Source organism: Tinamus guttatus, unplaced genomic scaffold (genome assembly GCF_059628265.1).
Source record: "Tinamus guttatus ecotype Peru unplaced genomic scaffold, ASM5962826v1 Tinamus_guttatus_pri_ptg000089l, whole genome shotgun sequence".
NCBI classification, from domain to species: domain Eukaryota; kingdom Metazoa; phylum Chordata; class Aves; order Tinamiformes; family Tinamidae; genus Tinamus; species Tinamus guttatus.
Window position 1 is genome coordinate 1,504,793 of NW_028288623.1, and position 27,116 is coordinate 1,531,908.

The 27,116-nt window shown below is 45.7% G+C and overlaps 1 protein-coding gene across 1 annotated transcript; it reads left to right on the plus strand.

The window, feature by feature from the left end:
* The first annotated feature begins 205 nt into the window (after window positions 1–205).
* CDAN1 (codanin 1) lies at window positions 206–25,419 on the plus strand. The gene is made up of 28 exons (XM_088520463.1): window positions 206–322; window positions 2,460–3,172; window positions 3,971–4,195; window positions 5,245–5,438; window positions 5,849–5,965; window positions 6,679–6,757; window positions 7,273–7,393; window positions 8,391–8,500; window positions 9,140–9,229; window positions 10,301–10,376; window positions 11,260–11,468; window positions 11,704–11,818; window positions 12,684–12,827; window positions 13,483–13,649; window positions 14,184–14,265; window positions 14,597–14,686; window positions 15,353–15,407; window positions 16,356–16,489; window positions 17,222–17,325; window positions 18,746–18,895; window positions 19,349–19,412; window positions 19,875–19,953; window positions 20,943–21,100; window positions 22,418–22,525; window positions 22,892–22,955; window positions 23,714–23,916; window positions 24,524–24,631; window positions 25,291–25,419. Exons 1-28 carry the CDS (start codon window positions 221–223, stop codon window positions 25,414–25,416), a joined length of 3,987 nt encoding a protein of 1,328 aa, XP_088376589.1. The 5' UTR covers window positions 206–220; the 3' UTR covers window positions 25,417–25,419.
* The last annotated feature ends 1,697 nt before the right edge of the window (window positions 25,420–27,116 follow it).

The window sequence follows — 27,116 nt, forward strand, 5'->3', positions numbered from 1 at the left end:
CGGCGCGCGGCGCAGGCGCCCCGGGCCCCGCTTGTTGACATGGGGAGGGGGCCCGGCCCCGGGCCCGGCCCGCGCCGCCCCCGCCGCGAGCCCCGCGCCGCTCCCGCCGCCGCCGCCGCCGCCGCGCGCGCCCCGCCCGCCGCGGCCGCCCCGCCCCGCGCGCCGCCCGGCAGCTCCCGCCGCCGCCTTGTGCGCCTGCTCGGCGGCGGCGGCGCCGGGAATGGCGGCCGTTTTGGAGCTGCTGCTGCGTGAGGAGGTGGCGGCCGGCGCCGTGCTGCGGTGGCTGCTCCAGGCACCCGGCCGCGGCCACCGCCCGCCCGAGGTAACGCGCGCCCGGCCGCCCGCAGGGACCGCGCTGCGCCGGGCAGGCCGCCCGCCCGGCCGCCCTCCCTCCGCGCCGCGGGCGGGATCGCCCGGGCGAGCGGGGCCGCGAGCGGGCCGGGCCCGGCGCCGCCGCTGGGGCCGCTGGGGAGAGCGGCTGGCGGCGGCGCCGAGCGGGGCCGCGCCGGGCCGGGCCGGGCCCGGCGCCGCCGCCCCGCGCGACCAGCCTGCGGCCGGTGTCGCGGCCCCGAGGCCGCGGTCCCTTCCCGGCCCTCCCCCGGACCGCGGAAGCCGCGTTTCGGTGCTCGCCAACTGCTCGCGCTTTTCTCAGCTCTGCTGGGGAGGCGCTTCTAAGGTGGCAGCCCCTTCTCGTGGGGTGAGCTCTGGCCGGAGCACTTGGGTTGCCTCGTAGTAGAGGCAGTTGTCACCGCAGGTGACTCGGAGCGCGTAGGTTTAGGGGGTGATGTACAGAATCAGGACTTGTATTTAAAGCATGCTGTTTTAGAGCCTCCTGGAGCACCCCAGAGCACCTTGCCCAGCGTTAATTAGAATCAAAATTTGCTGCTGTCACCCATGTGAGGCAGTTGAGTGTAGCTGCCTTTCCCAGCCTCCGAGGAAAGAAGGGGGTGATGTTTTATGTGCGTAAACTGTGAGCCAGGAGCAGCCCGTGGAGCCGGTGGAGGTTCTGAGCTTTGGCAGCCGGTGCCTCCGTTTGTGCCGCGCGGGCGAGGGCCGTGTGGGCTCCGGTCGCTCACAGAAAAGTTTGCGCTTGCAAAGCCGGGAGCTGCCGAACGTGCTGGGAGCAGCCCTGCCGCCGCGGAGCAGGGCAGCAAGTGGAAACCGCCAGCAGGTTGTCCTGCCGGGGTGCATGAGCTGGACCCTGCGGCCTTCGCGGAGGGATGAGCGAAAGCAGGTGCTGCATCCCAAGAGCTGGATTAACAGCACTGCGATCTTGTGCACAGTGCAGGCTGTGGTTTTATCCTTCAGCCTCCGGCGGGTTTGGGCTGGAGCTGATCTCCGGACTCCTGACAGAGTTTATATTCTGATCCTCTATTTTTTCACAGAATGTGAGAGTTCTCAAGGGTTATCCGGGCTGTGTCATGACTTTGTGCTTCACTAGCAAGCTGAGCTGGTTTCACGTTTTCAAATAATCATTTCAGCCTTGGTGCCTTGAGTTTTGCAGGAATGAAGCAAATCATGGCTATGGCTTCCCTGCCTGCTTTCATCTAAACTTCCTTCAGAAAAATCATTGCTCTCCTCACCTTTAATGTAGTGGAGATGAGATTTTAAATGAAATGGGAACACGTGTGCAATTGTTTTAATATTAATAAGAAATAAATTGCTGCCTGTATGAGCTTCTTATGTTATTGTTGTGAGAGTTGCTGAATGCTCTTGAGAGGAAATGGAAGTATGATACAGCATTAAGAATAGAAGAAATTTTACCTAGTGTACGGTCATGAGCGGTGCTTAGAATAAAAATTGTGTAGAAATGATACCCTGCAAGACTGCCACTGTGTTTAGATTTTTGAGTGTGTTGATTCTAGTTTTTGTTTAGGTTTCTGGAATATAAACTTTGTAAGATGCGCAGTCTCTGTTCAGACCTCTCAGAATTTGCAAGGGAGCAGAATTACTCCAATGAAATAGATTTGCAGTTTTGCTCTTGTATTTGGCACTGCAAGATGCAAAGTGCTCGAACACTTCTTGTTACAGCACCCCTTTGTGGAAGCAGGTGGTATTATTGGGAACAGAGGGGTTGCAGATTTGAGGAATTTTCATGTTACAATTAGCTGCATCATGCTATCGATGTCTTGCTTTGAAAGTCAGGCCTTAGGTGTGTCAGATACTTCAAGTTCTTTTGACTCTGTCCTCAGTAAATATAACTGAGGGTCTGTGGAACACTTCTGCTGCCTCCCAGTGGGAGACCCAAATGAATAACTGCGTGTGGATACCTGTGCCAAAACGATTTGTTGGAGAGCTGAGTTTCAGATATATGAGCAGTGTGAAGGTCACCTGAATTTCCGTGGCCGCCTTTGACTCAGCACATTGCTCTTCCCCGTGTGTCGCGGTCCCGCTGGATGAGTCTGGGCATGCAGTCGGGTAGCATCTTTTCTTTAACACTTTGTCCCTTTTCCTTATAGGAGAACCACATCCATGAGAAGTTGGTATCTCTGAGCCTGCTTCGGAAAGACTTCGTGCCTTTTCTGCTGAATTTTTTAAGGGAGCAGACCAGCCAGATCCTGACTAATGGACCCTCTACTCCTGCTAAAACCCCTAATTCCAAAGCCCATGGAAACCACCGGACAGGATCAGAAAGGAGGGCTGGTCAGGCCTCGGGATCAAGCAGCAGCCGGGTGCAGCTCTTTTCCGAAAGGACTTCGGTGACCTCCTGCACTACAGATACCAGCTTTTCTCCCACTACTGCCTCCGGTGGCTCCTCTTCCTTTTCTGGATCAAACCTGTCTAGCCCTTGCAGCGACTTCCCTGGCGTGGTCTCTGCCAGCAGCCCAAGCTTTGGGTGCAGCCCCGTGCTTAGCCACGGCGAGAAGCGCTCGTCGCAGAGGGCCAGCCTGGGCAGCTTCCTTGTGGCCGCGCCGGACGCGCCGCCGCTCAGGCGAGGCAGGAGGAGAGGCAGCAGCTCGGCCGGCGCCGCTGGCCGGCACGTCGCTCGGGACCTGGGACGTTCCCTGGCTGAGGACGAGGATGGAAAAAGCGAGAGTTCGTCGGTGTGGGGTGCAGGGAGAAGGAAGCGGAGTGACGTGCCTCTCGTTTCTGCCAGATCCCCACCCAGCCAGCTCAATCTCAACAATTTGGAGGAGTTTCCGCCCATGGGTGCTGCCCCTGGCTGGACAAAGTAAGAGCAAGTCTGCCTTGCTCTTTTGTTCAGGTTGTGCTTCAGGATACTGTTCCTTGGCTAGCTCATCCTGTCGTGCATGTCCAGCAGAGAAGGTGCTAAAAAATAAAAAAGTACCTGCAGGCAGCTTTCTAATTCTCCTTGCCTGGAACTGTTGCCATGTACAGAAAAATTATGTACAGAAAAATTATGTCCTTGCCTGTTCTAACAAGTCAGTCTTATCTTGGCTCTTTACATTTGTCATTCAGTGCAATAGGAATTGTTAATGAAGAGCAGCCCTGAAAGGCTCTTAAGCTTTACTGATACTACACTAAAAAGGTTTTGGGTTGACGTTCTCTGACATCTAGTAATGGATGTTAGTGTACGACTTTGCTTGCGTAATGTGGTTGTGGACAGCATGTCTAGCTAATGCCTGTGTTCTCTGTGGTGCAAAGTGAGCCCAGGTTTCCCAGGTGACTTTACCTTAGCTCTGGGCTCGTCTCTGCTTTGTGGTTGTCTCTCCTTTTTCTTGGGACTTTACCCTCCAAAATACCTGTCCTGTGCTTTAGGAACTGAGGAGTGTGTTAGCAGCAAAGCATTGCTTTTCACCGTCCATAGTTCTGTGGGTACTGCCTTTTATTTCAGTGATTAGGTTAAAGCCAGCAACTACAGACACAGCTTAATACTACCGCGATTCCTTATTTCCTGTGTGTTTTAACTTCAGCATTAGGCTCTTCAGGAAAATTGCATGCATATGTGTCTTATGACCTATACTTTTTTATTTTTAATTTTTCTTCGTTGTACTTCATTCTTTTCCAGCAAAAGCAAACCGTCAAGGCGAATCAACCCAACTCCTGTAAGTGCCGAGCGCCCCCTCTCAAAACCAAAGATGTGCTTCACTTCTACACCCGTCAGCCAGGCTCCAGCCGCTCGGTTTCCGTCTGGGACAAGCCTGGAAGCCTTCACTGCCATCCAGGAAGGAAATGTTGCTTCTGTGGTAGGGAGCAGCCTTCAAGAGGAGAGGGAGATGCTGAAGAAAGAAAGGTACCATCTGAGACAGTGGTGATAGATTTGATGTTATTTCTCTTGTTTTAAATGGCTCTGGTGTGAAAGGGGAATGACCAGAAGATTATCCAAAATAGCTATAGCTATCCTTAAACTATAACTGGCGTAAAGCCAAGTATGAATCTGTTATCAAACTTGGGTACTAGTACATTTAGCTTACCCCTTTCATTTTAAAGATATACTGACTTGCAACAGTGACTGACCGTTTCATGAAGTCAGTCCTCACTGCTTTTCTAAGACAGCCTTTTCTTGGTCCAGTCCCTAGACTTTAGACTGTCCAGCTTTCATTAGACTTACCCAGATGAAGTGAGTGGGTTTGTGCTATTAGCCTGTTCTTGAAGATTTTGCCTTGTGAGAGAGGGCAAAGTTTGCCTTAAGAAAAATGAGTATGCCACTCTGCTCTTGCATTTTGGATGGCCTCTGTAGGTATATTTTCAACAATACCTGTGTTTTCAACTGAGTGACTGTTGTTGATTTAGAATCTAGCAATTAAGTAAAAGTAGTTTCTTCATGTTCTTACTCATTTGGGGTTTACCAGCTTGATGCTTTGCCTCTCTGCTTAGCAGTATTGTATCTCCTGCAGGCATCATTAATGTGAATGTATCTTGAGGTTTTGCCATGAACTTTCTTTTCATAGATTTTGTAAAGTGTTTAGCTATCAGAGTTGCACAGGAATTGTAAGGCAAAAGAAAAAATGGATCCCTAACGGATTCAATGGCCTTAACAAATGTCAGTTCAGGTGAGTAAAAGCAGTCAGATAAGTTGGTTAGATAATCTTGCCAAAGCACTAGGTTGTGTCAGCAAAGTTAGAATTTGAACCTAGTTCTTTTGACTGTTAGCCCCGAGACTCTTTCTCATTAAAGAGAAGACAGGATAAATTACTATCATAGCCAGTAAAAGCAATCTTAGTATGCAGGGCATAGGTAAGTATTGCAGGGATTCCTTCACCCTGTACTGCATGAGTTGCCATGCGATGGCTGTGTGTCACATCTGCGCTCACAAGATGTGTTGTTGATCTTGAATTTCAGATGCAAGCTGCTGCACCAGGCGTCCTCTCCGGCGGGGCTCTCTCTTGACCCGGGCACCCCTACGAAGCCTAGCTACGCTCGCAGTGCCAGCCTGCCCGCCGAGAGCCTCCCCGTCACCTATGCAAACCCTGCCAAGGTTTCCTGCAAGAAACAGCTGGAGTGTCTGGCACAGCTCTATTCATCTTGTATAGCAGGTGACCACCTAGAAGATGTGAGACTTACCTTTCTGTGAGCTTTGAACTTGTGCCCTTTGGCATGGGGCGAGGAAGGTGAAAGACTAGCAGCATCTAGGCAAATGGACCATATCAACTCTGTTACTGAGATAATTGAGTCCTAGGCAAAAGTTTAGGGTAGTAGATGAACCTGACGTAGTACTCGGTTGCAGGAGGCTGAAGCCGCACATTACTATTCACAGAAGTCAGTCTGAGGAACCAGACTTTTCCTTAACATGTTCATCCTGTGATTCCCATATTTATTTACACTGCAGCTGTACGTGGGAGGGAGTTTTTTGCTGCCCCGGCATAGATAAGTTATCTGTCTTTTTACGTTCATTTATTAAAGCATTACATCTATATACACGAATATACCTTTTCGTTTCTTCCAGAGAACCTGGTACCAAATATTTTTCTGGAGCTCTTTTTTGTTCTGCAGCTGTTAACATCTAAAGGCAGTTCTGCAGAAGACGGGGATAGTGATCTTGAAGACAGTGAAACAAGTGAAGGTCAGCAATACAATGGGAAGAATGTTATTTCCGTGGAATGATAATGTGATGTAGAAGATGATTTGCCTTTAGCTTGGACAGTCTGTCTCAAATTTCGTGGAAGTGCCTCATTACCTCTGTGGGCCTGATCTGAGATGTTAATCAAAGTCATACGTGTATGGGAACTGCTTCTACAACATGAGTTTAAGGCAGGGTTGATAGATACTGCACTAGTGTGGCTTTCTGAGGTTGTGTACAATTTGCTGTGGTTGTTTCCAAAACAGACCTTCAAAGAGAAGGAGGGGTATGTTGGATCCTTTATTCTTTGCAATCCAAATGTGTTTTTTTTCCTTTTTCCTTTAATTCACAGTTGGATCAGAGATTTGGGATGAAGGGACCATCTGTATAGATGCATAAATGTTGCATATGTTTCTGGCAAATTCAGACATAAATGTGGTGTCAGTGTTGACTAAACAGTTGAGAAGCAATCTCTCCTTTCCTATAGAGCATTAAACAATTTAATTGCCTAAGCAATAAGGAAGATGGGGATGAGGAGATTTTTCTGCTCAGGTGCTAGGGAATCCGAACAGCTAGAAAGCGAGTGCTGTTCTGGAAAACTGTTTAGCTCTTAGGATTTGGCAGTTCCTACTTTTCTTAAGAGGTAACTGCTGGTTATTTAGGTTATAAATGGTGAGAGATGCTGTTGTTCTCATGTTTCTTTTATCTCCCCTTAGATGCATCAAGGAAACAACACTTCAAAAATGTGCACAACTGTGTTTATTTTGCTGTTCAAGTCTTGGATTATCAGTATGAGTGAGTTGATTTTTTTGTTTGTTTGTTTGTTTGTGTGTGTGTGTGTTCATTCCTTCTGCCTACATCTGCAGGTGTGTGTGAGGAAAATTGTGTGCTTGGATTTTAGAGCTTTACCACTCACAGGCCTGTAAAATGCACAATTTGATCTGAATTTGAATATCTGTGAGTTTCCCTTGCACTGATCTGTCTCCTGAGCTTCAGTGTGACTGAGCAAGAATGCAAAAGTTATGAGATGAGACAATAAGAAAAAAAGTGGTTGTAATTTAGTAAAGTAGGTATATTAGATACAGACAGAATGGGGAAAGATGTCAATAGGCTTGTTTCTTTGTATGGCTTGAGTGCAGGTCGTGTTTGCAGTGGATCCTCCAGATGTCAGTAGGATTTGGTTTGGGTGCCTGGGGCTTAACATTTGTTACTTAGTACCTTCATAAAAATGAGCATAAACATGTCTTCAGGTCTGATCATAGTATTTTTTTTGTGTCTGTCTGTGGGTTTTATGGATGTTGTCTTGGCAGAATTATTTCCCGTTTAGAGAAGGGGACGCTGAAACTCTTGGCTGAAAATGAACGGATTGCATCTTTTTCTCCCACCTTGCATGAGAGGCTCAGACAGGCTTATGAAAGCAGCACAGCCAAGGTAAAAAAAAATAGCAGATCTCATTTAATGTTGTCTCATACCTTTGCATTGTCTCTCTTTTGTTATGATGACCTTAATGTTAAATCTCCTTCCTTTTATCGTGTGTGTCTTGTCCTGTTTTCTTTGGGAAGAGTCTAAAAGCTACTTTTTTTTCCCCCTCTTGTCAGTGAGCCAGTGAATTGCTAAGGTGAATGACTGCAGCTGTAAATCCCTGCTGACTAGCCTTACATTGTACTTCAAGCCCTGACCTTCATGGCAGGACTCCCCATGACTTTCACTGGATCCAGTTTTGCTTATGAAATTCTCCTCTAACAAATATGGGTCCCAGAATGGTGGGTTGGATGCAATATCAGAATGTAGTTTGGAGGAGGTAGTTTTGTTTTGTAGCTACAAACACCTTTTAGATAAATGAAATTCTGAGGAGACTGTTCAGCCCATGAAAACTGGTTTCTTTGCCTGATCATGTGAGTTGGGGAACTGAAGCTGGATGGTAGGGAAGCCTGCTTTATTCCCTATTTTATTTTCTCTCCTTTAAAAATGGGGATTGCTATTGGCAAAGAAAGTGTGGTGCTCTGGGGCATGTGATAGTTGAGCTATGATAAAGGTTTTTTTGTTAAGTGAAGCCATATGCTTTTTGAAATAGGAGAAAGAAGAATAATACAGGAATTACCAGCCGCTATCCTGTGCTCTCAGGAGACTCTGAAACTCAAGATATGCTTTGACTGTTGGCAGATAGTACTATCTTGTTTCTGTATCAGTGCTAGCTGATACAGCTGCAATCTGATATGGAGAGTTTTCTTAGAGAGACAATGTGCTCCCACCCATCAGATTGAATGATTCTGCTTCTGTAGTATAATGTACATAACAACTGTTGGTGTCATTTCCCAGTTGCTAACTCCTGATTCCTGATTAGTCTTGCTACTTTTTCTAGGTGCCAGATTGCTGTATAAGTTAAAGACTTGCTTTAGTCTAATGTCAGCTTTTATATTTTCATTAGGTGTCTCTGCTGCTGCCGTGCTCTGTACAGTCTGTTTCTTTCCAGCCAGAAACGGACAATCGCTCTAACTTTCCCACTGATAGAGCATTTCATATATTTAAGAAACAAAGGTGAGTTACCTCTAGGGCTACCCTATGAGTCACAAGGTAGAGTCTTCCTGTAGCTGTGAACAAAGGACATTATGAGTGCCTGTGTGCTGCATGCTGTAGAAAAATCTGGGCTTCACTCTTAAAAACCTTGGTCTTTGTTCATATTGGCTGTGGGAGCTAAATACATCGTGTTTTCAGAGAAGAATTCTTTGGGAGTTGTTAAGGCTGCTGGAAAATACCAGTACAGTGCTTCTGCAAACAGTGCTGCTGCTCTTTGGGTTCTTCCATGCCATCTCCCTCAACACGTACAGCAGCAGGGTGAGGGGAGTGTGGCAAATTGTCTCGGGCCTTTTTCCTCTCCTCTTGGATGAAATGTGACTTATTCTTTCCTGCTTCTCTGTCTTCAGTGTGTATGGGAATGAGTTTTTTGGTCAGGTTATCTGAGCTTAAGCACTTGCTGCCAAAAAGACATGAAAAATGGAAACTCTCTGAAATACTGCTAATATTTTTGAGTTTTGCAAGGGTATCCGAATGCTCAGAGGCTTGAGTTATTTAACCTCAAGTAGGTTCTTGTTAGGAAACTTTTGATTGTGTATTCTGTTGTTGCTGTTCAAATTTTGAAAATGAGGAATTTATACCCTTGAATATTCTGATTCACAGGGATATCTTTTATGAATTGCTGCGTGAATGGGAAGATAATCATGAAAAGACTGGCTGGGACTTTGAAAGAGTTCTAGGCAACAAGATCAGGTAAGAGGCTAGTGCAGCTTCAGCTAGAGCTGAGCTGTAGTTTTTGCAGTGCTCTATAATGTAGTTGAACCACTGGTGCAGTGGCTGAATTTCCACGTTCTTCCTAACGGCCTTCTGCAGTGATCTGTGGGGGAGCTGTGCTTTTAAAGGGGATTTTATCCCTGTAAACTTGCTACTATATTTAGAGGTATCAACTGTTATATTAAACAAGGCATAGGTGGCAAGGACCTAATTTTGTCAGACTTGGTATAATTCTGTCTCTGGTCATAACTGCAGGAAGAGCTGCAATTACAACTGGTATGTTGTGGTCTGAGGCACACTTTGGTGTGCCTTTCATGTTTCCAAAGCCCTTCTGCTTTTATACGTGGAGGAGTATATGTTTAGAATCTCTTAACTCTCCTATCTAGCTCAGGGATTTATGGTTTCTTGTCTTTGGAAACAAGCCAATTTTGATTGTTTCTGTGGAGAGCAAATTGTGGTTATTGGTACTATCAAAATTACGTATTTACAAACAAACTGTTCAGCTCTGAAAAATGTTTGCTGTGTGGGCTTTTGTGTTAGTCTTAACCTCCAGCCTACTTGTGTTACATGTGTGAAGCTGATATTTTTCAATAGAGGAACAAAACAAACCTGAGGTTTAAGCCTAGGAATTTTTCTTTCTATTTAAGCATCAGAAGTACTGCTACTGCTGCTGTCTTCCTTGCATCTACGTGAACTCTCAGCTCAGTGACCTATGTGAGTGAGAGTGGGAGCAGAAGTAATTCATTTTCTTACTAAATAACATTGTGGTTAAGGTAGAGGAACAGTGTCTATTCATCTCCTCCAGAGCTATGTTTGCTCTGCAGGTGTTCAGGGAGAATCCAAGGACAAATTTTTATTTCCGTGGTCAGCAGATGGGGTTCAGTACTTGTGACAGCTGATTATAAAGAAGACATTGCAGTGTTCTCATTTGAAAGAGTTCTGGAAATCACTTTCTTAAAAACAGTTGTTTTGTGCTTCTGGTATAATTAAGGATAATTTTTTTTCATACCACAGAGATCCAGTCAGCATTTTATGATGTTTTCTTTATAGGGCCATGATGGCTCACTTATCTGCAACCTGCAACCACAGCCACTTTGCCAGGCTCTTTCAGAAACAGCTCATCCAGGTAAATGACTTATTTTTGAATGAAAAAAAAAAAATCACCTATATTGTTTTGCCCCTTCCTCAGCCCCAGAATAAAAACTGTGTCTTGCAGGTTTACTTTTGGGGAGAATTTTTTGGGGAGACCCAACTATTCAGGGTGGAAATTTTCTTCCTTTTCCTGAAGTTGGTGATAAGCCCTGTGTAAATGAGGGTTAAGGCATAGTGAGCACATCATGAGCTGTAAGGCTTCTTTCTCCATTCTTTATTTCATCTTCTATATTAGAACAGTTATAATTTTTCAAAATATAAATATATATTTCAGTATGTATCAAATACAGAGGTACCCAGTTATGCTCCTCAGCAATATTGATTATTGTTTCTTGGTTCTAATACAAGTACAGTGCATGCAAAGTATCTGTGATTCTTCTGGGTAACTGTACAACAAATGTTTGTTTGTTTGCCTCATATATTTTTGGGGGCTAGTTTCAAGCACCATCTGACTTCACTATAGCTGAAGAAATGAAAAAAAGAAAATGCTTCTAGTCAAAGTATTTATATTCAGTGTATTGTCTCTGTAAGTGGCTGACTTTTCTGTGTATTTCCTTTTGGACAGAAAGAGGGACCAAAAACAACATCAAGAAAAAACAACACAAACACACACACACATAAAATTAAGGGTTTTAGTCGGTATGCATTGGTCCAAATTCAGAAGGGACATTAAAAGAATCTCAGTATTCCAGCAGTCCAAGTCTTCTTGCCAATGTCCTATCTGAGGTGTATTTTCAGAGGAGTTTGTGGGGAAAACAATGTGAAATGGACTCTACATCAACAGGATTAAATTAGTCTTAGGTGCTGAACTTCTCCGTTTTACTTTTGTGACTCCCTGCTCTTCCTGTCTCTTGAAGATGTGCAAAGGTCCCGTTGGCGGTGGCACAAGCTGGGGAGACACCCCCGACCAGGACGTCCTTAACATGCTGGGTCCTGACAACCTGAGCCGGCTGAAGAGGCTGCAGGAGAGGTTTGTCGTTCCGCAGAGCATCAGAGGACCCTGCCCACCGCCTTCGTTCACCGGGTGCCAGCAGTTCTTCAGGGACTTCATCCTCAGCGCAGGCAGGTCAGGCACCTGTGCAGGGCCGGGCTGGGCTGTGTCGCGCCGCTGTGGCGGTGCGGGGCCGTCTGGGGAGCCTGGCGGGGACGGCCGCCGCGCGGGGCTGGCGGGCGCTTTCAGGCTGCGCAGCACCGGTGTCCTTGGCGGCCAACACGGTGAACGTGCTAATCAACGTGTTGGGTTAGCTGGGCTTTGCTGCTGTTTGCAGCCCGATCTGACTGATCATCATCTTTTGCTGAAGTTACCAGTTCAATCAGCACCTGGTGGATAGCCTGTGCCTGAAGATCCTCGAACTAGATGGCCTTACTCTGATAGAGCATGCACACAGCGATGGGGAAGCAGATATGGATGAACAGGTAAGATTGGTTACAGACACCTCTGGCAGCAATGTCCCTGAACTGTACCTGTAGCTGGGACTGTTGATTTGGTTATGAATGGAGTTACAGATTTTCTTACTTAAAGAATACTTTAAAGTTAATGAATATGTCTGTCACTGTATATGTAGGACAAGACTTCTTCATTTGATTTTGTTGTAACTTGTCAATATAACTTGGTTTTATGTGTCTGAGCCTCTTCCCAGTTACTTGTGTTCTTCAGGAACTGTGTCCTAAGAGATGATGGACAAAAGGGTTTGAAAAGTGATTTGCTGTGAGGGAGCCTCCATTTCCGACTCCATGTTGGATCTGCTCTGTCAGTGAAATAGCCAGGTTTAGCTGTGGCACTTGGTTGCATTAACATCTTGCTACTCTTACAGATAGAAAGACTTTAGTAAGAATGAATTTGAAGTGGTGCCTATTCAGATGCTCCTTCACTTATCTATACCTAGATCTCATCTATACCTCAGAGCTTATTTGTGTTAGCAAAGTAGCAGCCAAAGGTTCATGGAAACTTGCCAAGCAGTAACCATATGGAGGAGGTGTCATGAGATCAGCCCTCTACCATCTCACTGATTACAAAGTTGTTAATTCTAAGGTGTGACTGAGCAGCTGCTTGTTTCAGAAAGTTCTCAAATAATTTCTTCTTGTTACAGCTGGATCAGTGGATGCAAACCAATGTTAAGTATATGTGTTTAAAATATATGTGCATTTGGGAAATTTACAGTTATTAAAAGCAGTGGCAAAGCTATGTACTTTTTCATGAAAGGAATGGAAGTTCTGTGTGGGTAGTTGTTTGGCAGTTTAGGGTAAGGTTGCCCCAGCTTGTCTTCCTTTTTCATTTCAGGATGAGAAGAAGCGTTTCACTGTGGTGCTGCTAAGCCTGCGACTCCTGGCCAAATTCCTGGGGTTTCTTGTTTTCTTGCCATATCGCACCATGGAACAGCCAACTAGAGACCTGCTAGAGTCCGCAGTAGCTTTAAGAAACAAAGTAAGAAACCAAACACTTGTAATAAATTGAACATGGACCTTTGCTTGTCAGGAAGATTTCCTAACCAAAGGAGGGAATTAAGATTAGTGATGTCAGTTCCTAGTGAGCCAGTGGTTCCTAGGGCCGTGATACACTGGTCTGTGCTCCTGCGACATGTCCTGGGAGGGTACAGACAAAAGAAAGAAAAGAGAATTTCTGTAACTGAAAAAGAAGGAGCAGTGTAATGAGGAAGAGGTGTCCATCTCACCAGAGAGAACTCTGACAAGCTGGGGCTGTCATAGCAGAAGTCAGACTTAACTAGGAAGACTTGTGTTTATGGGGTAAAATCCAGCCAGATTTTTTTGTGTATGTTAGTTTAGCAGCCTGCTACTAGAAATGTGGCACAGTGAATCCATCGGGATGGGGGCTAAACCCTATTCCAGTGGTATACGGTCAATCTTACAGCCTTGCAATTTTCCTTTTGAAAGTTCCAGTGGAACCTGTGGTTGCTGTTGTGTGGTTTTTATCCACAGAATAAAAAAAACATTAATCAAAACTGTAACCCGTATTTGCCCAGAAGATTTGCAGAAAAAAAAATCATGATATAGATAAGATTTTTTTGTAAGTATCAAAAGCTAATTTCAGGCTACTGCTTTCAATTCTCTTGTCTATCAAGACCCAGCCAGTACTGGATATATTGAAGCTTCTGAGACAATCTATTCGGGACCGACGTGCTATCCTCACCATTCCATGGATTGTGGAATTCCTTTCCCTTGTGGATCATATAGCTCCTTTCCTTGATTACTACAGGAAGGTATTTTGTCTCTTGCTGCAGGTATACAGGTAAGAGCCTGGGTAAGGACATCTCTTCAAGAACTGTCCTGTGAAGGCACATTCACATAGTTGAGGTAGCTGACCCCTGAGAATGAATGCTCCCCTTGCTGGAGATTCCTATAAAAAGTAGATCTTTTGCACTAGAGCAAACCATGAGCACTTCTTACTTAAAACTGCAAAGGGAGCACATCTTAAACCTTGAGATTAATGTTGAATGTCTGCAGCTGTGAATTTTAGCCTTTGTAATGATCTACACAGTTTTCCATGCCTAGATAACGCTCTAGTTTTTCTTTCTGTGTACGGGAGGGTGATTATTCTTGAGAATTATTTAACACTGGGTTTTCCAGTGGAAATTTACAACAGCGTGTTATTTGGATGCATACACACAAAGCAAATGGAACGTGCTTTCAGTTCTGTAGCAGCATATAGGGAATGTGTGTGTGATGACAAATAGTATAATCAGAGTGATGAGTTTGTGGGGTTTTTTTCTTAGAATGGAGCTATTGAAATCTAACACTCTCTCCTGCTCTTGCTGCATGGCAGGTTAATGGTCCTTTCTGATGAGAAGGAGATGAGTTTCCTGAACAAGCTGCTGATTCTTGCAGTTCTGGGTTGGCTTTTTCAGGTGAGTCTCTCCTGTGTGTCTAAAACTCTGCCCCGGAGAAAAACGGGCTGCACAGCTCAGTAGAAGGTAATATAAAAAGGAGTGAAAATACTGCACAAAACGAATCTTTTCCACTAGTGTGGGGTTTAACAATGCTCCGCAAACTAGATGGAATTTTGTGAGAAACAACATTTTTTGTAATTTGAACGCTAACTTTTGCTGAAACACATTCTGACCTTATTAATCTATATCCTTGCAAGCAAATAAGACAGCTAATTCTGTTAAAACTGGAAGTTCTTATCACAAAAGCTTTGGGCTGTTTGGGGTGTAGCTGCTGGGGTTTCTGTTTCAGGTTCCATCAGTCCCTGAAGAGCTGTTCTTCAGCATCGACGTCAGGAAGGAGGGCTTGGTGGTGGACACTGCGACCTCCCCTCGGGCCTTGGTGAGTTAGTGCAACAGCAGCTCCTCTGAATCTGTGGCTGAGGAGTCACAGGGGTTGCTGTCTTTGGAGTCAGCTTCTATCCAGCTGTATGGCAAAGGGTAACTGATGTGAAAGTAGAGCAACTGAGTTGAGCAAGCAGAGAAGTAGGTGAGTGTTTGGGAGTTACTTGAAAGATTGTGTATTCCAGCCATGGCAATGAATAGATGGTATTCCTGGAAAAATCAGCAATATGTTAGGTAAAGCTTGTGTGTCCCATTCCAGTAGGAAGGTTATATTTTGCCCAGTCTCTCAGTGGCAGTTATAGTGCAGAGATCAACTGAATCGCTACACCTGTGGAAGTGTAATGAGTGGCAGGTGTGTCTTATTTAGTCTCTTCTGTGAATATTTTCTCCCTCACAAGTTGCAGGTGTGGCAACAGCCCTGGTTTTCTTCTGGAACTTTTAGGTTTCAGTTGGTCTTTGGTGATCAGAAGCAAAGGTTGAGCTTGTGGTTGCAAAGTTCATTTTTCTGCTGTGAAGGCATTTGATTTGGAATCCAGTTAGCTTCATTGTTTTTGTGGAAAGGCTGCTTTGAAATGTGCCTGTGACTGCCACATATGTAACTTCTGGCTTTCTAATGACTGTTTCTTTTTTTTGCTACGTCCTTTAACTTCTTCTCTCTCACCAGGACTCTGTACCCTTGGTGGATCAGCAGTTACTTTATACCTGCTGTCCCTATCTTGGTGAGTATTTTATTGATGTTTGTCCTAGCATTCTTTGGTACTGTGAGTCCTCAGATCATCCTTCTTCCCGTTCCTTAGCTCTCAGCTGTGTGCAACAAAACCTTGATGAAAAACTGTATCATGGATCCTGCATTTGTGAATAATAACTGGTAACGTTGTGGGAGGGAGGCTGCATGGCCAGGATAGCTGATTTACAGAGCTAGAATATGGAGAAAAGGGGAGCTCGTTGTCCTTGCACTGGAAGTATAACAAGGGGTTGAGTGTAACTTTTCCATTCTAGGTATTGAAAGAGGTGGTTGTTCTGAGTACCTTAATATGCCCTCAGTACCTCTGAGAGCATGTTTCTGCTGTCAGACAGAGGGAAAGACCCTTTTATGTGCTGATACTTTATCAGGTTGTTTTTGAGGCAATATAACTACATCTTTTCATCTTTTTTCTGGGACCTGACTGCTAGGGGTGAAGCCTGTCTCTGCAGAGAGCAGAGTGCTGGATGGCGGGCAGCACTCTGCCTCTCGGGTGTGTGGGGCTAGTAAAGGTATCTGTTAACACAGGGGTTCCTGCATCCTGAAAGCTTCTGGAGGTTAAAGGAGTCCTCAAGCTTTTCCCCCAGTCTTTTCTCCTGACCCCGTTGGAATTTTGAGAATTGCTGCTTATCCTGTTGTCTGTGTAGACTTTGTACCATTCCTGCTTGCCTTGATTAAAAAAGAGTAATAGAAATAGCTGTTCCCTGATGCTTCTGAACAAGTTCCCAGGTACCAGGGAATATTTTGGAGCCTTGCTTGCCCTGTTGTGTCCTGCCAGTTAAGTGTGTGGGATGCCTCTCTGCTCTTCAGAAACTTGACCTTCTGCAGAAGCTCAAAGATTCTTGGCTCTCTGGAATTCTCTGTGAGTTTGGGCTGTTCTCCTACCCATAGGGTTGATGCCTCTTTTGCATGCTTCCCTTTCCAGGTGAGCTGCGGAAGCTGCTTGCCTCTTTTGTGGCTGGCAGTGGAACAAAGAACGGTGGCTTTATAAGGAAAATCACTCCCACAGCTGCAGAGTCCTTGGCACCCAAACCTTCTGCCACCCAAAGAAAACTTCAGGTAACGGCACTCAAGAAGGGCTGTGTGCTGGCCCCTGATGTGAGCAGGGGCCTGTGCGCCTGCTTTGTTGTGAAATGGCTTTGATCTCGTGTGCGTGGCTTCCTGAGGGGAAGCAGGGCAGCAGAAGTGACTTCTGTGATGGCAAGGCACACACTGGCATCCTAATGTTAAGGACAGAACGATGTAGACCTGGACAGCAGGGCATGTTCTTTGACAGCCAGGCAGCCTCCTCCCCTGCATTCTGCTGCTTAACTGGTGCGGCTGGAGAAATTCGATAAGCTTCTTCCAAGTCGGAACTAGCCTCTCTCTGTGTCTCTCTTTAACATCTACTGTTGGTACATTTTCCATACTCTGCTTTATTAGACTGTAACTGTGCCTTCCATAGAAGGTGAGAACAGAGGATTGCCAGCCTATAAATAAGCTGATGCTTTTTTCCAAAGCAAACTCCATGTGCTGGGTCGGTGCGAGCAGGTGCCGCTAGAACTCTCCCATTCTTGTCTTTACTGGTCATTGGCTTTCTTAGTCTCATAAAAGCTGCTGGGAGCTCTGGATTAAATGGCTAGAAGGAAATAGGAAGCGGATGTTAGATGCTACAAAAACAGAATGTTCTGGTATAAATAAATTGTGCAGTTTAGCACAGTTCATATCCTAGTCTTGTCTGCTCCTGTGATGAGAGGAGGATCTGGGTGGAGTGCTCTAATCAAATTGTAGCACTTCATTTCTCTTGAACAGGCAGAGTTGGAACAGGCCTTCTTCCACAACCAGCCCCCCTCCTTGCGGAGAACAGTTGAATTTGTGGCAGAGAGGGTGGGATCCAACTGCGTTAAGCACATCAAGTAAGTGCTGGTGAACTGTTCTGTGACTTGAGAACTAACTTTGCAGTGCCAAGGGAAGGAGATGATCCTTTAAAACCCCATGTATAGAGGGGAAGATTTGGGTGCGGGGGAGAAAACTTCCTTTAGTGGACTGTCTAGCAGAACGCTAAGCTATGGCAGTGGGGTCAAGTAACATCTGAGTCTGTATTGCAGAGAGGGATTTTGAGGAGGGATGCAGAGAGGAGGACTATAGAGCTGTGGGTGTCTTGGACTGTGAATGTAGTGGTGCATTTTGAGACTTTATATCATATCACTTTCAGAACGTTCTTCTGAATCTTAGAAAAACTGAAGTTGGAAGGGACCCCTGGAGTCATCTGGTCCAGCCTCCTGCAGGACCAGTTTCAAAGTTAGGTCTCATCTAGCTGAGTTGTGGAGATCCCCAAAGACAGGGATTCAGCAAGTTCTTGGCACTCTTTTGCAATGCCAAATTCTCTCTCCACTCCTCGAAAAATGTTGTGTTGTTGTTGTTTGTTAGTTTTTTTTTGTATACTATCAGAATTTTTCTTGCCTGGCTTGTGCCTGTTGCCTCTCATCCTTTTGCTCTCTGGTTTCTGGAGGACTCTTGCTCTGTGCCTTTCTCTGCTCCCTGTTCCTGCCCCCTTGCTCCCTGTCCTCCCCTGTACCTTCTCTTCTCCAGGCTAACAGACTGGCTCCCAAAGCCTGTCCTCATTTGTCACATGCTGCAGCATCCCAGTCATCTTGGTGGCATTCTGCTGGACTCGCTGCAGTTACTGGGGACTTTCTTGTATCCCATTTTGGGCCCTCGGTGCAGTGGTCCTAGTGGAGCCTCAAGAGTGCTGAGGGGGAGCAGTAACTTGCTTTGAGCGGGTGCTGCACCGTTACTCACGCAGCCCAATATGAGGAGGCCTTCTTGGCCCATTGGCTTGTTCAACTTGTCTGCTGAGAGGCCCAGGTCCGTCTGCTCCCTGGCCCGCGCGGGGTCATCCCTTCCTGGACACCAAGCTCTCTGTTTCTGCCTGCTGAACTTCTGAGCCCTCTCTGTCTCTTTCTCCAGCCTATTAAGGTCCTTCTGAACGGCAGCCCTGCTCTCCAGCAGGCGCCAAGCGTCAGGCTTGTTGAAGGCATTAAACAATATATATTAAAACTTGGTCTTTTAGCTCCGAGTTTTACCACGATTGTGATACCCCATTGCTGTTTATTTGTCTTTACTGAAAAGAGAAGGTGATTGTATAGTACTGAACACTGCACGTTTAATTCCTTTTTAGCAGAGTGCCCTGTTGCATTTGCACCTCAAATGGGTGTCCTCCTGGAACAGGGGGAAACGTATGAAAACAGCTATCGTGTTGTGTTTGGTTCTTTTTTTTTTTTTTCTTTCTTTTCCTCTCTGATATTGATTTTGGTCTGCTGGATTTGTTTGCAGGGCCACGCTGGTAGCAGAGCTGGTGCAAAGGGCTGAAGTGATGCTGCAGGACAAGGTGAAGGAGGTGGATGCTGATCACGACACGCTGCTGGAAGAGGTGTGCGCCCAGCTCTACGAGGAAGGGGCCCAGGCGCTCGTCAGAGGCAGAGAGTAAGGAGGAAAAGCCATTGCACCTTGTGCCTTCCCTTCTCTGTTGTGGGCTCTCTAAGCCTGTTGTGCTTGGGTTCTAGTGATTATAAACCCTGATCTCTGCGCTTCTTAAGGTGACTGTCTGCTATGGCTCCAGCCAGTTAATGTCGTATTTGCAGGAAGCCATAAAGGTGCTGTGTGTCCCTCTGCTCCAGCTCGGAGCTGACACCCGCTGCCATTGCTGTATTCCCCCTCTTTGGAAAACTGAGTATTGCAACTTGGTGGCTTGTGACTTGTCTTTCCTTATCTGGTTCTATCTGACTTCTTTTCACTGAAGTCCTCTACGTGGTTTTGACTGTAAGAGTATGTGAAAGTTCTCTTGATAATGAACTTGAGACTGTTGTCTAAGAGATTTGACTGACACTATGACGTGTTTTTAGTTTTTTGGTTTCTGTTTTCTTTTAATTTTTGCAGATTTTGCAAAAAGAAAGGGCCTGAGGCAGTAAGAGTGTTATTGCCAGAAGAGACATCCACAGCAGTACGTATTTTTATTAAAGCTCATTAATGACTTAACTTTGAGTCCAGATCATTATTTTATTTCCATTGCTGCTCTCTTAATAGTTTGGGACAATGGAATCTCGAGGCCCTGGTGTAAAGACTATTAGCTAAAGGAAAGAGTCACCATCTCCAGGCTCTGGATATTGTGGCTGAAGTGATTCTCTAGCCAATAGCCAGCTCCTAAATCTGCTGAGATTAGAGCGATGTGTAAATTATGCTCTTCTACCCTCAACTTCTGCAATAATTGATGTAGTTTGTATGAGAAATCAAAAAGGGTCTGTCCTGTTGCTCAGGATATAGTTCCCACAATGATGGTGATGCCCTGTTTAACTGGTGGTATCCAAGATTAAACCATTTCCTGCTAGAATTTCTTCTGATTTTTCACTGACTAATGATATGGTTGGTAATAAATACCTTACTGCTTGTTGCCTTGCCCCTAAAGGTTCTGAATAGTGCAGAAGACATTGCAGTGGAACTGGCTACTGAGAAGGCCTGTGGCTGGCTTTCTGCTAACATTGCAGGTGCGTTGCCTTACCCTGCTTGGGGGCTTCTGATGTGAATATAGTACTTCTAGCTGAGATCAAGGCATAGAAGTTCATTCCAGTGTCATGAAGTACTTGGTCATACTCATTTTTCTTTTAGTGGGAAGCGTGCAGTTGCTCTGTTCCTCCTTGTTTAGGAATAAGAGGAATGATATCTAGCTCCAAGAACCTTCCTTCTTCAGGGATATTTCAGACTTGGCCCATGTAAGTGATTTTTAGTTATGGAGGCAGATAAGATGGTGAGGGTGAATGTTATGGAAGGTGGCTTCTGAAAATATCATCCGGGCTGAAGCTGTCTTAGCACTGCAAAGGTGTGATACAGACAGCTACTTTCTCAAGCCACCTTATGGTCCACATATACACAGTGCTTCTGGAAACTTATTTAAACCAAATGTAACCATCCTGGTTTGGATATGCTTTTATCAAGCTGAAGGCAGCTGTAGGCTCTTTAGTCTGTAACAGTCAGAATCTTTCAAGCTTGTGGGTTCAGGAGGTCATGCCAAGAACTGGGGGAGAAATGTCTAGCACCATTGCAGCAGCAGGAGTCTAATGTTCCAGATGTTGGTCAAAACTTATTTTGATATGAAACACAGCTGTCATGGGCACAGTAGTTGAACTAGTATGATCACACTGGTTCACCTTCCTAACTTGGCATTGCTTCCTGGCTTAGCTACCTCATGTTTGTTAAACCCTCTTATCCTTTTGATGGTAAATTAGGGATGAGTGAGTAAGGAGTGGTAGCTTGTGTCTCCCTCTAGATCTGTGGGTTAACTCTCTCTCCCTACCAGTGCCTCTGCCCATACAGCATGGGAGCCCAAAGTGAGGAGGATTTGAAAGTGTAAACTATCCTCTCCTCATTTATAACATGGAAATCATGGGAAGCTTATGGGGGAGTGTGTGGAAACAGCTACCTGCCACGCTGGGGAGAAGAGCTGACATAAACAGGACTTGTTCTCTGTTCTCTATAGCACTCATCAAAAGAGAAGTGAAGGCAACGTTCAACAGGATGCTGAAAGTGCCAGGGCTTCCCCTACCCAGCGAGGATGCCCTGGAGTTGAGGAGGGCCTGTCCCCCAGACTGCCAACACCGCGCTCCATTTCCCTCCCAAATCATCAACGAAATAAAGGTACGGAGTGTGCTCACGTCCTGCCCTGTCCAAACTCCCTCCTTATGCCTCCCCACACTTTTTTTTTTTTTGGATGGGGGGAAAGGTGACTTCCTGGTCTAAGGAACAGGAACTGGCTGTGGGAGGTGTGGGGAAGTGGGATGGGAAGGTCTTCCATATTCCAGCCCCTTCTTTCCTGCCTGTGGAGACCAGCGCTCTCTGGCCAGGCTGCCGTCTCAAGCACAGGATTCTCAGGGTCATGGCAGCGTCGTGAGCGCTGCTTCTCCTGGCCTCTGGTTAGAATAAGTATCTCTTGGTGGTCCTTTCAGTTCTGCAGAGCTTGTTAGATTGTGTCATCTTGCACATCAGAGGAATTCTGTGTTGAATTAAATGTCAGATGTTGAAAAAGCTTTGCCAGTCTGTGCCTGCCCTTTCACTGCGGTATAACTGGGGGGCAGTCAGAATTACTGAAGAGGAGGAGATGGTGAAGGTGATCTGCTTCAGCCTTACTTCAAGCAGTTTTCTATTCGAGCTGGTTCAAATTGCATTTTGGTCTTTACAGGTTTAAAATGTCACTGTTTTCGTAAAAATGATACAATTATATAACCTGAGTCCATAATCTTTGAGAAATAAATAGAATTCCAAACTCTACTTTTCAACTACTTGTTCTGCCTGCTTTTTGCCTGTTCTAGTCTGAACGGTAATTCTGGATCTCATTGTAATCAGATTTCCACCATTTTTGTAACAAAGAGTGCAAATATCCTTTACCGCTTTTCTGCTTGAGCAAAAACAAACAATAGAGCAAGACATGGGAAGAAATTGGGGACTTTTTCTGCAACCTGTTCCCTTTTTGGAAGATGTTTTGACAGGATATCTTTTGGAATACAACTTTTAAAATGGTTTCCCTTAAGTTTCTTTGCCGAGTTTCTGATAGTAGCTGGTAAATCACTGATGGTGAAAGGTGCTACCACACATCACACAGAATTTGGTAAACCAGTATTCATACCATCACTGTGTTAGTGCTCTTGGCTCAGGCTACCTTGTCAGTTGTCATCTAGATTTCTGTAGCAGTTCTACCTGAATGTGCTTTGGCCAATTTGTCTGGAGCTTCAAAGCTGGGTGCTTACTGCTAAAGGCCTGGAAGAGGGGAGAACGACTTGCCTTCATTGACTTTATCACATCAGTGAAAATTACAGGAGGAAAATGGATCTAAGTAACATTCCCAAAAAAAATCAACTTTGATCTCCTGGTCCTCTCATCTCTGTCATAGGTTTCAAAGATGGGTTTATGGCAGCGTTGAGTATTGGTGATTGAGTCACTGTTTTGCTTTTCTTCAAGGATGTGCTCTGCATTGCTGTGGGCCCTCGGGACGAGGGTGAAGTGATTGACTACGGCTGGCTGGAACGACTGCTCGGAAGGCTGAGTCAGACACTTCGGTGCAGAAAGGTAAAATCAAAAAAGCAAAAAAAACCCCCAAAAAACCCAGTTTCATACTTAAATTCTTGAGTTTGCTTTGCCTAGGGGTTGAATTCAGTCAAAATGTATTTTTTTCATCTGAAATCAAATGCAACAAAGTTGTACTGTATTTTTTTAGACTCTGTAGATATGCTTGTAGTTTAAATTAGCCTTTGTGGACTCTCTTTTCGTGGAGAATCTCTTCTGGGCTTTTATTCTTTAATGGCTACCAGATCACAGCTCTGTGCTTTTCGCTGTGAATTGCATGCCTGCCTTTGCTATTTTTATCCTTTGTGAAGCCTGTTTTGCCCAGTCTGCCCTATGGGAACAAAGATGTAACATTTTTGTGTTTTCCAGTTCATGTGTCCCACATCAGAACAGCAGCTGGCAAAGTGCACGGTCGAGCTGGCTTCCCTGCTGGGTAAGTCGGGCACAATACGCAATTTAAGAGGAAAAAGTGCTATTACTGGTCTCTTAACTCCCTGCGGTCAGAGCTCTCACTCTTTCGAGCTTGTGGATATTTGCTTCTTTCTGGTGTCCTTGAGTCTGTGTGTTTTATTTATTTGTTTTCCTTTCCTTTTTGTTTTTCCTCTTTTCTCCTGCTCAATTTGTAAAATTGATTATTTTTCTCAGCATGAGTTAATGATCTAGATGCAGATGATTTCTCCATGGGCAGCCTTTACATTTGCTTTTTTAGAGCCTTCTCAAGGGAGTGTTCATCTGGTTCACTTTCAGAAAGCAGCCCCTTTGTGAATATTGTAAAAACTTCACTCTGGGGGACAGCAATGTAAATCTGCCTTCTCTGTGCATGATTAGCTGCAGTTAAAGAAAACGCTCTGTTGTTCACTCGTATTTTCATTTACGTAAACTTGTTTAAGTCTGTAAGAACCACTACTCTTTCTTCTGGGAATAACAGTTAAGTTTTCTTCTGTTTAAACATTAGATGTTTTCCATTCTTGTTTAGTCTTTTTCCAGGACTTCTCTACCACTGGTAGATCTCTTCTTGTGTAGCATTTTATAAGGGAGCTACAGAGCGTGTAATTTCACTAGTCGCTGAGTTCTAGTCTCCTTAGTTCACTGGTTGAACTTCCCTGAGTCTGTTTTACTTTGGTGGTTGTTTGTGTGCATGGCATACAGCCATGCAAAGGCAGACACGTAGATGTTCCCCCTTTTTCTCAGTTTCACATCGTGTTCCTCTGCACGTGGGGCCCGAGTCCCCGGAGAAGAGCTCGGAGAGGCTGCGAGTGAAGGGCCGTCCTGCGTGCGGCCTCCTGAAGCTGCTGCTGTCCCTCTGGAAGGAGGCCTTCGGGGCGCCTGTTCCTGTGCGGCTGCTCTTGAGCAGGAAGAACGTCGCTTACGCCGCGCAAGTCGAGCGGCGGGAGGTAGGGCCGCCCCGGCTCCGCGGCGCCCGCTCGCCTGCGCTGCCCTGAGGTGCTCATTGAGGGCTTCTCCCGGTGTCAGCGCCGGCTGACTGCTCTCGTGAGGAAGCAGGAGTAAAGGGGAGTGCCTGGGGAGCTCGGTTTGGGGTGGGAGATTTGGGGACTCTGCATGGTCTGCGTTTGGCTGCAATCGGGTGTCTTTATTTTTGCATGGTTAGTTGTGGTATCCGAGAAGATCCCCAGCTTTGAAGCTGAAAATCTAGCCTAAGACCCTACTTAATTGCAGGCTGAAACCAACTTACTTGGAAAGCAGGGATGAGTGTCCTTGAACATATAGGAACAATATACTTGGTGTGTTTTGGAACTGGGAATCAGAATTTGTGACTTTAGGGTAGGCTACAAAGCATGAACTCAAGGAATTTCATTTATTCATGTTGGATGTTGGTCTTTGGTGTGCTTTACTGTCAAACCCAGAGCAGGAATGGGCTCTATTCTTTCACTGCTCTCCTCGCGTTATGATCCAAGAAGGCAAAACAGGAGCTGCGTAGGGATAGAGCAGAAGTGACACCGAACCCATTCCTTAGTGTTTGATGTTTTTTCTCTTTTGCAGTGGGATTTGTTCCTTTTCATGCTTCGTGGTCTTGTAGAACATGATCTGATGGGAGTTAATGAAATAAAGAATTGCTTAGATAGCCTCAGAGAGCTCCCTTGGCCCTCAGTAAGTAATAATATACGTGTGTGTGGGGGGTGTTTGTGTGGCCATTAAGTGAAATAAAAAGTAATAACACAGAAGAGTAAATCATTGTAGCACTTAGAAGTAGATGAAGCCTGTAACTGTACAATTTCTGCTTAATGCAGCAGGAGGACTGGCATCCAGCAAATCTGGACCTGTTATTCATGTTACTTCCTGCTACAGTCTGTGCTTGTGGGATTCCCCTCCCACTGGAAACATTTCCGAAGAAACTGTAGAGCAGTTTGGAGACTGGCTGGTCCCATTCCCAGCACTTGCTTCAGCTGGCTGTGTTTGCTGTGCTCCAGCTGAGAATGGCACGCCGGGAAGGGTTCAGATGAGCAGCCTTGCCTTTCACCCTCTCTTCCTGCCACCCGCGGCCGATACTTTGTGTTTGGTGAACGCCTGCGTGCTGGAGGAGTTGGAGCATTTAGGATTTACTGGCGACCTTTTCCCAGAGGGCTGGGGCGCAGCGGTACGGCTGAGCACATAGCCCTGCAGCCATTCACCTCGCCAGGCAGTGTTGTGGCTTGTCTAGTGTTTTTGCACTGGAAGATTATCAACAGGATTAAATACATGAAGTCTTTTATCCTAAAGTGATTTAGCCTCTTGATATTTGTTAACATGGGTGCTTTGATTTGTCACAGGATTTCTTAAAAGAGCTGGACATGCTCTCTAGAGCCTTCATATCAGAACAGCAGCTGCAAGCGCCCCAGGCCACCCCCGGCGAGGGGGCAGGACCCTCTGCAGGTACCGTGCGAACCCAGAGCTAGCGGCGACGGCCTGGAGTGACTGGTGGCTCCTTGCTGGGGGGACCCGCCTGGGAGCAGTCCCTGTGCAAACGCTGCACTGCTCTTGATGCACATTTTGCGGTGGTGACTGTGACATCTGCAAACAGCTCTCCAGGTCAAAATTCCTGTAAGCACCTTGAGCACGGCACACAGGAGCTGATTTTTAGACCCATATGAAGACGTTTCGTATCAGTACAGAACCGAGCTGTGGTCAGACCCAGCTACTTTGTGACCAAGAGAGATGGTTCCCTGGTGGCTGTCATTAAATTAATGTGACTTCTCTTGTTCTCTTTTCACAAAGAGAGAGGAGAGAAGAGGTGACCCTGTATGACACGGAGATGAGCCTATATTTATTTTTGACTGTAAACTCAATTTCGAAGGTTTGATTTTAATTTTTTAAGACTCATTTTAAAAGTAAAATCATATTAAATATGTGCACCAGAGCACTGATGGTATTATTCTGAAAGGCTTTGTATGTGTTGTTTTGATTTTCTTTCCTTGCCATCTCTTGATGGAAGTCTAACTTGTAATTTCCTGGGGTTTTTAATGGAGATAAGGGAGAAAATATCTGTGTATTTTTTTTTTTACTGGACAGATTGACAGTATTTTTAAGAAATGTTTTTATAGTATGTGAGCATAAATGGCATGTAGCCATTTGCTGTTTTTGTATAATCCTTCTTGCCTTGAGTTTGGGTTTTTCAGATCGGAAATGCTCCAACAAGAAAAACTACAGATTGGAAGAACAGACAGGAAAAATAGTAGTGGAAAAAAAAAAAAAAAAAAAAAAGGTCTTCTGTGACATCCTCTGGAGCGCTGATTTGGAAGGACTCCAGTTCATGGAGGAGAGTGGGCACTTTCTGCCCCTTTGGGACAGACCATCGCCGGGGTCTGACCTCCCCATTACCCACACGTGTCGCTGGATGGGGTTTGTTACGGGGGCTGTGGGTAGCCAGTGAAATAAGGTTTGCTGCTTATTGGGTGTCTCCTCGTCTTTCATGTAGCAGTAGGGATCTTATCTATCTGCCTCTTGTCTAGACTCGGCCTATTGGCACGAGCTTTTCGGAGAGCAAATGCCCTACGCTGTAAGGGGAACAGCTGGGCAAGGTGACGACAGGGTCTTTCACTAGTGCGACTGAGATCCGTCCTCCTTGGAGGAGGCAGGAAGAGGTAGCAGCTCAGTGGCTCGCGCGCTTGCTCTTCTCCCTTCTCCTCGCTCCCTCTCTCTTGCAACAACAGAAAACAAGCACCTAAAACGACTCCAGGACTAATTAGTGTTTTTTTTTTTTTTTTTTTTAAAAAAAAAAAAAGTGTTAAAATCTAGATGGGGCAGAGGGAGGGAGAGACTGTAGAGGGACGTGGCTGTGGTCTGAATTATACTGAGCATGATTTGGTTATGAAGGGCTCCATGCTTTATTTCGGAGGTGCTCTGGTGTGACTAAGGTAGCGGGTACCTAGAAGTAGCTGGGCTGCATCTGCAGCAAGGACGTGGCAATATAAACAAACAGAACTAGCACGTGTCCTGTCCACTCCATGCCTGCTCCCTGAGGCTGTTGTGTGTGTTATGTGCTATTTTGCTGCTGGTCTCCCTTTAAGTTGTTGTCATAATAAAAACATGATTAACTGTCCTATGTCCAAGCTGGTGATGCATAACAGTTTTGTAATAATGCCAAGAGCAGAAAGGT